The following is a 14,122-nucleotide window of genomic DNA, read 5'->3' on the forward strand; positions in this document are numbered from 1 at the left end:
GTTTGTTTGTTTTAAAAATAGATTTATTTGCCGGGCGGTGGTGGCGCACGCCTTTAATCCCAGCACTCGGGAGGCAGAGGCAGGCGGATCTCTGTGAGTTCGAGACCAGCCTGGTCTACAAGAGCTAGTTCCAGGACAGGCTCCAAAACCACAGAGAAACCCTGTCTCGAAAAACCAAAAAAAAAAAAATAGATTTATTTATTTATTTTGTATACAGCATTCTGCCTCCATGCATGCCCACACGCCAGAAAAGGACACCAGATCTTATTACAGATGGCTGTGAGCCACAATGTGGTTGCTGGGAATTGAACTCAGGACCTCTGGAAGAGCAGCCAGTGCTCTTAACCTCTGACCCTCTCTGGGGGTCGTAGTCAGGGCACAATGGAAGAAGAACCTCTTGGGATGTTTGAGAGGTTTCTAAATTGGGTTGATTGAGATGGAAAGACCCTAGATGTGAGTGAAACTGAACCAAATAATTCAGCCTCAGAGACTCTTTAAACACAGACAGAACACAGTCATTTCCGTGCTTGCTGTTCTCCAGGAATATATATTTTCAGGCAGCAATTGTGCTCTAGCTGATTCCTAATCTCAACCGTCAAAGCTTCTCTATACTTTCATGTTGCTACTGAGACTTAAACGCTAGTTGAAGATTTGTCTCTGTGTCTCATGCCATAAGACAAGATATAACTTGTGCAGCAGAAGGGAAGGAAATGGGCCAAGAAGGAGAGATGAGACAGGAAGTGACTTCTACGCCACAGAACTCTCTTTGGAGCACATTCTAGAACACTGGGCTGTAGCACTGCTTCAAGTGAGCACATGTTTACAAAAGGCAAGCGAATGCCATAGCTCCGGAGAGCCATAGCTCTTCTGTGTACCTCAGGTCAGGGGCTCCAGATGTCCCTGCTGGCCCAGGACTGGCTGAGGAGCCCATCACTGCAGAGCACAGTGGCTCTATTCCTCCACATCTGCAGACAGAGGTTGAAACCAAGAAGTGCAAATCGTGTTCTTCAGTCAGTTCTCAAAGGTTACAGATCCCAAGGCTCCTGATTCAGAAAAGGAAATTTTTGTTATTTGTGTTACACATGAAACATCAAAGTCTTTTCATTGATTGCATGTTGTCTATATAAAATCCGTTAATAAAAAAATGACGCCATCTACTCAGATTATAGTGAACAGGAAGAAGAAAGTGTATGATTGCCACCAAGCTAACTGTTTGCTCACGTTCCACTATCAATAAAAAACTGAAGGGCACTATGTCTGTGCTCCCAAACAACATATGTCATGAGTAAACACAAAATGAATGTATTTTTGTACTTCATATTCGTGGGCTCCTTAGTCATGATTTTAATCAACCACAGACTAAAATGTTCTTGAAAAATACATGCCTTGAAGTTAGAGAGATGGACCAATGGTTAAGAGTGCTTGCTGCTCTTCCAAAGGATGCAAATTCAATTCCCAGCACCCCTGTCAGGTGACTTATAGCCGCCAATAACTCCAACTCCAGGGAGATCAGATGTCTATGGCGACAATGGGCACATACACAGGTGCACACCCACATACAACCGAACATGAATGAAAAATAAATGAATGAAATTTATGCCCTGGCAATGCTGAAGCGTGCGTGGGCAGCCCATATACGCCTGTTCTGTTGAACTTGTCCATATTGGGTTTCAAGGTCTAAGATAAAGATGACTGGCCAGGTCCCTTCCTCAAGAGGGCACCAGATCTCATTATAGATGGTTGTGAACCAAACCAACATACACACCCATAATTAAAAATAATAACCGCTTTTTTAAAAACACAACTTTTTCTTCTTTCTGTATTTGCGCCGCTTGCAGATGTATCCAAGTTTCACTCTACGGCACGTCCCTGTAATGAGGCTCCTCCCGGTACCGGGACAACCACTGAGCAGCAGCGGCTTTGGCTTATGGAGGTCTGAAGGGCTTTGCCTTCAGAAAGGAACAAGGGTGTGAGGCCAAATCAGAAAGGTACTGTGAGCAGATGGGGTGTCCTCACAGGTCCCCTCAGATAGCATCACAACACTTGACTTGCTGCCTTTTGTTCAGCTCCTTCTCACTTGGAACACAGTGCTACAATCCAGCGGCTTAGAAAGACGAAAATTTACTTACTCGTCTCCAGAGGGCAGTCATGACATACACACTCAGTGAGCAGCTCTACCTGGAATAGAAAGCTAAAATGCGTGGCTAAGCCACTGCTTATTCACAGATCGGATCAGCCTTTTGCTTTGCTTAGCATAGCTTTGCAGGAAGGTCCCCAGCATCTTCAGACAGGGCCCGGCGTTAGCCAACCGAAGAATAGAGAGGATCCAGTGGTGTAAAACCAGATGACAAGACCCGCCTGAGGCATTTGTTGGGAAAACATGCCCAGCCTTTCCCAAGAAAACCAAGAGTGCCTCGAAGGGCATCTTCCCAGGCAGGCTACCTGCACACAGTTGCTGCCCCTGTTCAGAGCAGAGCGAGATTATAATCTCAGAATTCACCAAGCCGCAGAAAATACAGGGGACTCTCAGGCTGGCATTGGTGTCAAGGTAAGATGATCTTCACAATCCCCAGTGACTTTGGCAGGGAAAGGTTAATCTGTAAAGACTGTAAACCCAGCAGTCAGTTTTAGTATCATTAGCCACCATAGATTAATGAAGATTTACCAGGAATATTTTTGAAACAATCTACAGGAAACCTAAAAACTTGGAAATTACCTGGTGTCCAGATTTCTACATCCTAAACAGTTTCCCTTTGCCCTTGCTTTTTGAGTTGAGTTTTTGTTTTGTTTAATGGTTTGTTTACTTTTGTGCTTTTGTTCTTGAGAGGGGAGCATTGGCCTCTGGTGCCCTGCTCTACATCCCCCACAGCTTTGGCTGTTTGTTTGCTTTTAGAAGATAATTGTTTTAAAAGCAGAAAACCTATCCTTAGTTTCTTTCACTATTGCTTTTAACTCTTGAATATTTTTCTTTGATATAAATATTATATGCCAGATAATTATGAAAGAAAAATACAGACTTCTTTCTAAAACCATTGCTACAGAATAATGATAAATTTCTACAGGGACATGAATATTTAAGAACTAAGAGGTGCTGTCCTGAAAATGTGTAGCTTCCGAAAGTTAGTTTCCTAAGTGCGAGTTTCTGCATTGCTCCCATAGTGACAGTTCTCCTGTTCAGTGTTGTACACTTCTTTGCAGAACATACAGTGTAAGACTGCAAATCCTCTTAACTATTTATAGACGTGTCTCTTAAAGGTTACTGGTATGGAGCAGAATATACATGTGTCAATGCTGAAAAAATAATTGGCAAAGCTCAGGAATAAATGTTGCAAAACCCGACCATAGACAACCTGTCCATACAATAAGTTTTTTTTTTTTTTAATTTTTCGAGACAGGGTTTCTCCGTAGCTTTTGGTTCCTGTCCTGGAACTAGCTCTGTAGACCAGGCTGGCCTCGAACTCACAGAGATCCGCCTGCCTCTGCCTCCCGAGTGCTGGGATTAAAGGCATGCGCCACCAACGCCCGGCTCATACAATAAGTTTTTGATCCTACTGCACGTACTGGCTTTGTGGGAGCCTAGGCAGTTTGGATGCTCACCTTACTAGACCTGGATGGAGGTGGGTGGTCTTTGGACTTCCCACAGGGCAGGGAACCCTGATTGCTCTTTGGGCAGACGAGGGAGGGGGACTTAATTGGGGGAGGGGGAGCGAAATGGGAAGCAGTGGCGGGGAGGAGGCAGAAATCATTAATAAATAAATTTTTTTTAAAAAAAGAAAGAAAACCTGTCCATATACGTTAGTTAACACTGGAAAACCCAGCTGTCCCTCAGCCACTGTCCCTCAGTCGTGGCTTATATACGGATCATTATGTTGCAGACTCTGCACTTAATTCTCCAAATCTTTCCTCTGACGTTATTTTAACTAGTTGACCCAAGCAGAAGACAGGGTAAACGATAAGGGAAAAAAAATTTATTGTCTTTTTTGTAGAAATAATTTTACTTTTTTGATGTATGTGAGCAGTATGGATTTCTGCCACTCCTCCCATCATCAACAACTAAGCACAGGGTTTATTCGGCTAACTGGTCATTTTTGGTGTTTTCAGATAGGGTTTCACTAAGTAGCTAAAACTGGCCTCAAACTCAAAATCCTCCAGCAATAGTCACTGCAGGAATTTTGAATGGTCCTCGAATAATTCCTATACCTATTTCCTGATCTTTATTATCATCCTTTAATGAATCCAAGGATGGGATGCACCAAAATAGAGAGCAAATCCATTCCTAGAACAAAGCCATCCGCAACAGCTGCTCCTGTACATTGAGAACATCTGTAACTCGTCTTCCCTCTCATTCCCTCAGCATCGCGTGGCCCTCCAACCTGGAAGTGTAGCCAGTCACTCCCTTAGCTTTTCCTCTGCGTAGTCACCAGCCGTGCCTGCCTCGTGATTTCGTGAATACAATTTTCAACTGCAGCTTTGTCACCTTTGCACTCAAGGGATGGCATTGTCTTTGGTGACAACCTCTCCAACTTTTCTCAGTCCTGAGTTTGAACATTGTTAAGATTAAGCCTCAATCCCTCTTCTTCAAATACAGCACCACCAGTAATAGCAGCCGTATCTTCAAGCAGGTTCTTTCTATTGTCCCCAACCCCAGGAGCTTTGGCTGCTACAACCTAAAGACCAATTTTTAGCCTGTTCAAAGCCACTGTGCTTAGAGTTAGAGCTTCTTCTGCAGCAGCATCTTGACCAAAGGCTTCTGATAAGCACTCACCATTTCAAGAACAGGTTCAATGGACTGGACACTAGGACGTTTCTTTTCGTTCAACAGAACACGGGCATCTTGGAATTCACACTTTTACCTCTCGAAGTATTAATAAAATATTGAGAAATACATCCTCTACCAAACTTCATTCCTTCAATAATTTCTAATTCATCATTCAGATTTTTTTATACTTTCCTGTGATGACGCTCTTTCTTCCAACATTAGAAATGATGCTTCCAATATCTTTGTCTCCATTTGTAGAAATCATCACAACTTGAACAGTTTCTTCAAAACTTGTCACAGGTTCAGACTATTTTTTTTTTAAGTTCAGAAATGACAGCGTCAATAGCCAATACCACACCTCTTCTGCTCTCCACTACACTAGCTAGCACCTTTGCTGATCTTCTCAACCTCCTTCTTGGCAACAGAACAGGCCAAAACAGTAGCAACAGTAGTGCCAGCCTCTTCATTTGTGTTATTGGCAACACCTTGAGCAAGTTTAAGGCCAGTATTTTTGTGTCTAGCTTTTAAATCAATTGCCTTTGCAACAGTGACTGCATCCTTTGTTACTTTGGTACTACTCCCCCAGCTCTGTTCAGTAATCACTGTTCTTCCCCATGGGTAACAGCTACAGCAAGGGCTGAAAGATCTACACCTTGAAACACAAAGGCTCAGGCATCTGCAACAGAATTTACATCTTTGCAATAGTGCCAAGTGAGGTGGGGAGCCAGTGTCCAGGACACTGGTTTCATCTGGAAAAAGATGGTTGGTAGTGGAAGTGTTTCTCTGGGGCTGCAGCGGGAGTGCAGGAGGCTGTCAGTGGGGGGTAAGATCAGGAAACAGAGTTTGCCATAAGCGGTACAGATGTCAAGGCAATGCGGAAGGATGAGAAGCTAATTCCCAAAGATCATACTGGATGATTCCACTTAGATACAATCCTTGGACTAAAATAATAGAGATGGAGAACAGATTAATTGTTGCTCAAGATTAGAGATGAAAGCAAAGTGACGGGTATAGCTCGATAAAGTGGAGAATGACTTAGTAGAAGCCTGGCAGTGATACATCTTGATTTTCCTGACTGGTCCACAAATCTAGCATGTGATAAAATCTCACATAGCTACATGTACACATTCCCAAACACACAAGTGTGTGTGATACATGGGGAATCTGAACAGCCACTATGAACTGTGCCAATGTTGATCTCCTGGTTTTCATATTGAACTGAAGTTATGCAATCTTCTTAGAGCTAAATTGAATGCACATTGCAATTTCCTGCAAATTTATACCGATTTCAGAACAAAAGGTTTAAGAAAATCTGGCAGACAGGTTAGACTGATGTTATCGACATGCTAATTGCTCACATTTATTATCGTGGCTTTTCTGGTTGTTCCTTCCATTTGGATCCTTACCCAACTTCATTAAGTCAGTAGATTGAGCCTGTCAGACCAGGCTTAGAAGTTTAAAAAACAAGTTTGGAAATACTGTTGGTTACATATGGGAAATCAGAAGTCAGATGAGCGGTGACATGAATCTGGGTTTTCTGACTTTTTAGCGCTAAAGTGATAGTTGCCAAAGTAATTTAAAAAGTAGACTGCAGACTGGGAGGATGGGTCAGTCGGTAAAAGTGCCGGATGTGAAGCCTTGCATTTGAATTCCTAGCATACACATAAAAGCTCAACGTGGTTCCATGTGCATGTGATCTCATCATTGGGTGGTAGAAATGGGCAGATTCCAGGAACTCACCGGGCAGCTGTCTGAAATAGATGAGCTGCTTGTTCTGTGATAGTCCCTGTCTCAAGGGAATGAAGTCGACAGCAACTGATGTCCTCCTCATGTGTGCAGGGGTTCCGTACAGGAGCAGGGACAACTCAAACACAGCAGCATCGCCAGAAGCCCACTCCGGCATGAGTGACAACTCGTGAAATCTGAACCCCCTCCAGTTTACTGCAGGACTTGCAGGCAGCTTAACAGGTTGGAGGGTGTCTTCCCTCGGGTAGCTTAGCTGGCCTGAGCATCTCCTTTGCAGCCCTTGATGTTTATATATCTTTAAGGAGGGAGGGCCTTTGTGCGTCTGGTAGATTTCAGGTATTTCCTAAGACTTCTGAGTTTTTTCTTCCAGAATCTCGATGAGGCTTCCTTTAGCATTCCCAGCATCCTGTCCTTTTAGCTTCCTCCTTCTCTTCCTCTTTCCTTTTAAACAGGGTCTTACTGTTTAGTCCTTGTTGTACTGATACTCACTGTGTAGACAAGGCTAGCCTTGAACTCACAGAAAGTTGACTGCTTCTGCCTCCCAAGCACTGTAATCAAAGGTGTGGGGTACCATGCCTGGCCAACTGCCAAGACCCTAGAGCCTCAGAGGAAAATGCTAACTAACTGTAAAGCCAGCACTGGTAGAGGTGCAAGCGGTAATTCAAGACCTCCCTTGGCTACATAACAAATTCAAGACCCTGTCTCAAAAGAGGACTGGTAAACTGAGATCTTGTGCTTTGGAATACAGAATTCTCAATGAATCTTTCTGAACCATAAATTGATTATATAAGTTTTCTAACATGGCACTATTTTACCACAAAATGAGTACTCCCTCAAATGGTGTATGGACATAAACTCTCCTATGCCTTTCTTCATTAGGGTTTTTACTTCCTTTCATGACAAGGAGTAGACATGGAAGGCCAGATACATCCCGGGTCAGCAGTCTTCCAAGGCAGGCGACATGAGAAGGGCAGACATCATTGCAGCCAGTCTGGTGAGACCTCACTATCTGAATATAGACTCAGACATGCGTGTCTACTGTGTGTGTATTCTGGCCTGGTAATAAATATGGCCAGGGGTGAAACAAGAGAGCTGTTTCTTCAGCATAATTTTTACCTCATCCCAATGCAAATACCTTTCCAGAACTGTGGTCCAAAATGCTCTCTTCTTCCAGCCCTGTGTGATTGCTTGAGCTGAGTGTTAAAATTTCAAGAAGTGAGGAGGCTGGAGAGATGGCTCAGCGGTTAAGAGCATTGGCTGCTCTTCCAGAGGTCCTGAGTTCAATTCCCAGCAACCACATGGTGGCTTTAATGAGATCTGGCGCCTTCCTCTGGTGTGGGGAAAGTGTGGGGAAACATGAGGCAAAATGTTGTATACATAATAAATAAATAAATCTTTAAAAAAAATTCAAGCAGTGAGCGCAGAAAAACAAATTTCAAGCACTCCAAGAGCAACTGCTAAAACGCAGTGCTTTGTGGAAGGAAAATATGAAGGAAGGAAGACAGGAAAAATGCCTTAGTCAGAAAGTGATCATCCAGGTGGCATCCAGGAACTCCCCATCAATGTGTTCTGAAGGCATTGTTACTCCATCCTTCTTCTGGACAAGTGACAAATTAACTGAGCCCAAAGCTGTGCCTTTTCTTTCTCAAAGTTCTCTGAAAATAACTTCACAGCGATTAACTTAGCTTTTCTGGCATTCTTGAGTTTTCTCAGAATTCTGTCTGCCATATTTGTCCTGTGTGGGTTCAAGCAGTCCGGGACTTAGTGTGAAATCCTTCCAGTTGAGGCAGACGTGGATGTACTCAACAGTCTGTAGACCCAGGAGTTTGAGTTTTGTTACAGAGCATGGTGACTACAGTTAAAAATCCTAAATTGTTTATTTCAAGGACACTAGAGAGTTTTAAACATCCTCTATCCCCCCCAAAATCGCAAGTAGGTGAGATGAAGCATGTTAATAAACCTGGCGATTTAATCATTTAACATGTGTTCATACATAAAAACATCATACTGCACCTCATAATTACACAAAATTTACTATTTTAAGGAAGAACAAAATAAAAAACAGAGTTTTAAGGATAAAACAAATTAAACAAAAATAAAGCCAAATAATACTTTAGCTTCTCACAAGAAAGTCTTGGTTATATCTCTGAGACTTTTGTTCCACAGCTATCTGGACAATGCTTTAAGTTGATGAGGTATCTAATAGTCAATATCTTTGCACCGATATAGTCTAATAGCCAATGTCTTTGCAGTGATAAATGAAAAAGGTGATCCTCTTAAAGGAGAATGGCAAATGACCACCTTCTCAACGCCTCATAAAATGTTCATAGAGTTTAGTGAATGATTTTTGTCATGAGCCCCAAAGAGACTTCCCCTTTACCGGCAAACAGCAGGTGCCAGATGTTAGATCTTCAAGGTAGCTTGCTGCTGTGGTTTGGGTGTGTTCCCCAAACCACATGTTAGAGGTTTGATCCCTAGGTGACACTGTTGGGACACAGGGCTTAACAGGAAGTGATTGGTCATAAAGGTGTAGCCGTCACAATTAACGTCCTTATCCCAGGAATAAGTTAATTGTCCCAGCAGAGGTTTGTTACAGTAGCACCTGTGGCTCTCGTCCACCCTCTCTTGCTAACTTTCCACATTGATCATGATACAGCCCAGCCCAGCAGATGTCCTTGAATGTACTAGTCACTGAGATCATGAGCCAAATAAACTTCCTTGTGTAATCTAGCCCATAGTACTTTGTGTTAGCAGCAGAAATGTAGTAAACGGTAACCCAACTCAGGCAACCCATCTGTGCCTGCCAGGGAGGCTACAGTAACAATCAAGACCTAAGATATCACAGGAAGGTGGGTCCCATGGCTTCACTAAGTATGTTCCACCGTCAGAGCTAGGCCCATGGTCAATCTAACTGCAGAACAGGCTGGGAATGTGGAAAAGCCCAAGGTACCAGTAAACATTAATAATACAACACAAACATGTACCACACCCTCCAGTGAAACCATAATCTGAGCATCTTTAAATCATATTTGAAGTTCTGATTGGGACACTAGGATGGCTAATCTTCACCATCAGTTGGACTGGACTTAGGATCGCCACGGAGGCAGACAGATTGTGAGTGATACCATCCTGTGGCTGAGTTGACAAACACACACACACACACACACACACACACACACACATTTTAAAAAGGAAAAGGAAAAATCCAGGTGAGTGCCAGCATGTTCTTTTCTCTGCGTCCTGACCCACTCAGATATAAGGAAGCAATCTCCTGTCCTTGCTGTCCAGGCCAGGGGAGGCTTCCACCATGCCTTCTCCACCGAAACAGACAGCAACCATAAAACCATGAACCTATACAAAAAGCCTGGAAATACAGTTCAGTACTTGTTTAGAGGCCTTTAGGGTTGATCTTACAATAAAATCAATACAAACACTGCACAGTATTTCTGCTTATATACTGTACAGTGTGTTTCTGTACCATATCACACAGAAAACTGAACGGTGTGATGTAGATAAATTTGTACTGGGAATTTCATGAATAAATCTTATATAGTTACAGAGAAGCCATTTTCTTTCATTCTGTGAATAAATATAATTCAGATCAAAGCCACTCAGGAATTTGTTTTCAAAGCTTTCACACGATAGTTCATTTTGGGGCAGTAGTGAGTCTCACTCTCTAATAGTCCAGGTTGGCCTCAAATTCCCTATGTCACTGAAAAGAGCCTTGAACTCCTGACCTCCTGCCTCTATTTCTCAAGTGCTTGGATGCCAGATACATGTCATATTCTAGCTACAGGGTGATTTTTATAGCAACTTTATTAAAATGACTGAAAAGGGATTTTTAAGGTTAGCAAATATGTCGTCAAATCTTATACACAATGGAACTCAAATCATAGACAGTGTCATTTTTTAATTTGGCATTGTTTATATAGAAAACAATGCTTTTCCACAGAATATATTTTTCTCACATGATTCTGAATTTGCAACAATAAAAATTTCCAAGATTCATTTTCAAGTGACAGATCAATCTAAGGATATTGATTCAAAATAAAACTGCAAATGAGTTAAAACCATAGGTATAGAATCTAGAATTTTTTTTAACTACCTGTTTAAAATACATACAAATGGCAAGGCATGGTGGTGCACACCTTCAGTCCTGCCACTTGGGAGGGAGAGGTAGGTGGCCTATACAGCAAGTTTCAGATCAGTGAGACCTAGTCTCAAAAAAAGACAAAAACAAAAGAGCTCATATGACTAGGAGATAAAAATAATCAACTAGGACACAAGAGGCTGACGGCTCTGGGCCTGAATTCATAAGTGTGTGGAAGGTCTGAGTTCTTAAGCGTGTGGAAGGTCTCAAAAGACAACCTGACAACAGAAAGAAAGGCTTCAACTGCTCCACCCCCAAGTTCTCACATCAGATCCCCAGGAGGGAAAAACTGGTCCAGGGCAGGTGGTTTCTAGACCCAGGTCAATTATTCCTGCCATTCCATACATTTTGAAAACCTTAAGATTGTTTTGCTCATACCACACCAAGTCCTGGCCTGGATGTTTGGTTTCTTGTATTTTGATTCTGTTGTTCCTAAGTTTTATAATCGTAACTGAAAGAAAAGTTCACATCTTCCTTGTCTAGCCTGTATTGGGCAAAGAATGTGTGGGTGGGTCCTTCCAAAAGGGGTCTAGGACCATAGACCACCCACTGTGTATAGGACATGGATGGGTTATGGGGGTTTTCTGTAAGCTTTTCTGTTCTCTTACGAAAGGTTGGGTCGATCCAGCAGGATATATGAATACCCAGGAACACACATTCATAAACAGCAACTTGGAGTTTGGAGCTCTTTTCAGCCCTTCCTCAAAACCATACTCTATTCTACTTCAAATCTCAGCCACGCTTCCGGAAGTGAGAGAAGTTGCTAGCAAGCACTGATCCTTTCTTCCAAGCAATGCCTTATTTCATTGGTCACCCTTTTCTTAACTATTTGATATATCGTCATGGTCTTTGCACTTTATGGATAATATCTATCACTGATTTCTTCTGTTGATTACAGAGAAATTCCGTTGGTGATTCTGTGGCCCCTATCTACTTTCCTGGGTCCTCATTTTCTAAGCAGCCTTGGTCAAAGGCCAAGTTACAGCTCTGCCTGGCTAGTCCATCAGAAATGCAATCACAATGAGAATTAAAAGTGAATGCTTTGGGATGTTAGGAAATTGGGGGTGGAGCAGAGACCTCATCGCATTTTGAAATTCCTTCTCCCTCAGTTAAGATCCAACCTGAGTCGCTGCTTCTTGGCACCGGTTCCGCACGTCATACCGCTGCAACAATGGCTCCCATCTTTTTCCTAAAGCAAGGGGAAAAAGAACACCAAATGGTGACTACTCAGAGAAGTTCAAGTGTTGTGTGAGTCCCAGCTAGTAAAACCCAAAGCTTGATTGTCACTCACTGAAGTTTGATTACTTGACAACTCGTTTTTATTAAGCACCTAAAAAGTTGTGTAATAAGCATCCTTTTAATACAAACTGAAAAAAAAAAGTAAGACTACATAGAAAATAATGTCTTTGGAAGAACAAAGACTGGTTGGTTTGTTTGTTTGTTTGTTTGTTTTTAATGAGATCTAGGTTGGGTTTCATTCTCTGAGCCTTGGTTTTATCATCTATAAAAAGTAAGACAATTAAAAATTTTTTAGTTATTTTGCTCATATCATACTGAGTCCTGGCTTGAATATTTGGCTTCTTGTATTTTGATTCTGTTGTTCATAAATTTTATAATCATAACTAACACAAATACCCACACATACATTTTAATATGTTGCTTTGAAAAAGGATCAAATAAGATAAGTATGTCAAAATGTTGGAGTTGGGGAGTGGCTCACTTGCAAAATGCTTGCCCAGCATGCCCCTGGCCCTGGATTAAATCCCCAGCATTGAGGAGACAGGATCTGATCAAGTTTAAAGACGCAGAGTCTTCAAATGTTCTCAGAGAACCTGCATCTGTGTGTCCAGGGTCCATGAGGTCCTGGGAGCCTCTGGAAGCCAATATGCTTAATTTGTAGACAGTTTCTTTCCAAAAGCAGCTGACTTCGTTATCTACTACACGTGGCGCTCACGCTTACTGGACACATAGTAAGAATCAAATCAATGCTGTTTGATCAATATATTAGTAGACAAAAAATTGTTTCTCTGCTTCATCCCCACCGTAATATGCAGTTTTGTTATTTCTTGACTTCTTCAAATTAAAACTGTTTTTTTTAAAAAATCTTCTTTCAAACACTCATGTGCCCTAAAAAAAAGTTGATGTTAGTTATGAATCCTGAATAGCTCCCAAAATGTATCATTTCAAAAACACTGTCAACCTCCAACTTCCCCAAGAAAAAGAACCCTTTAAAATGCTAAGCAAAGCAGTCTAATTCAGTCACTCAAAGAAATCAATGACTGCTTACAATTTTTTCAGCAGCCAGGCCAGAAAAGGAAGAAAAGCAGAGAATAACAGGCCTCGGCATGGCAAAGTAAGGCCTCAGAGAGCTCACTTCATTAGACACTGCTGGAAAAAGCTACAAAGCCCAGACAGCCCTGCACAGCCCTCCTGCAAATTGCCCACTTGGAACACACAGGGTCTTCCCTTGTTCTTGCCATCTTGTTTGCTGATTTTCTGGATCTACCAGCATGAAATTGGGAGATACAGCAGGTGCTCCCTTTGGCATCAGGCCTTTTCTGAATACCCATTATGCTAAACCTCTTACCTAGGAGGTTTGCCTGTACAACTGGGTCAGCGTTTATCCCAGTCTTCTGCCATTGAAGAAAAGATAAAATACAATGCTTTAAAACTACTCTACTAAAGGATTCGTGCCTATAATCCAAGTTCACTTGATGTTGAGGCAGAAGTCAATTAGTGTGATGCCAGTCTGGGCTCTGTGATGAGATGGCTCAAATGTGCTGATTCTAAGTAAGAAGTTTCACTGTTGCCCCCGTGTGTGTGTGTGTGTGTGTGTGTGTGTGTGTGTGTGTGTGTATTATTCAGGCTGATAAAACAGCTCAATTAGTGAAATGCTTACTCTCCAAACATGAGGCCCTTAGAATTCATCCCCACGTTCTATGTAAAGGAAAGACACACTAGGTCCTCTTAGACCACTCCTGTAATCCCAGCATTGGGGAAGTGGAGACAGGAGAATCTCTAGGACTCACTGGCCAGTCAATTTGGTCAATTGATTAATTGAATAGCTCCAGATTCAGTGAGAGACTGTCTCAAAAGTAAGGTAGAGAAGCAACTGAGGAAGGAACTCAATGTACGTACACAAACAGAAGAAATGTCAAACATTTCTTAGCATAATGGAACTTTATCTGCTTAGCATCCTGGCTAACAATTATCAACTCCATATCATAACACCTGTAAGTTCAATTAACAAATACTCAATACAACACAATTGGATTCTGCCATTTGCTTCCTTTCAACATTTTAGCAACTTCCTATTGCTTTTTAATAAATCTAACATTGTTGAAATAAGAGCGGCGGGGCTGCGTCCCCGGCACCCAGCTGCCCACATGGCTAGCTTAGCTTATGCCCCGAAATAATTACACGGAAACTGTATTCTTTTAAACACCGCTTGGCCCATTACATCTAGC

The 14,122-nt window shown here is 42.1% G+C and overlaps 1 protein-coding gene and 1 pseudogene across 1 annotated transcript in view; one reads left to right on the plus strand and one right to left on the minus strand.

Annotated features, from left to right (window-relative positions):
• Nucleotides 1–2,380: 2,380 nt before the first annotated feature.
• The window catches only part of Rgs20 (regulator of G protein signaling 20), a 68,906-nt gene continuing 57,164 nt past the window's right edge, over nt 2,381–14,122 (plus strand). Inside the window, exons 1-2 of the mRNA XM_005362249.2 lie at nt 2,381–2,534; nt 6,382–6,399. Coding sequence (XP_005362306.1) covers nt 2,381–2,534; nt 6,382–6,399 — 172 coding nt within the window. The remainder of the gene's footprint in view (nt 2,535–6,381; nt 6,400–14,122) is intronic.
• Nucleotides 4,668–5,971, minus strand: LOC101983287 (annotated as a pseudogene).

Source organism: Microtus ochrogaster, linkage group LG5 (assembly GCF_000317375.1).
Source record: "Microtus ochrogaster isolate Prairie Vole_2 linkage group LG5, MicOch1.0, whole genome shotgun sequence".
Classification (NCBI taxonomy): Eukaryota; Metazoa; Chordata; class Mammalia; order Rodentia; family Cricetidae; genus Microtus; species Microtus ochrogaster.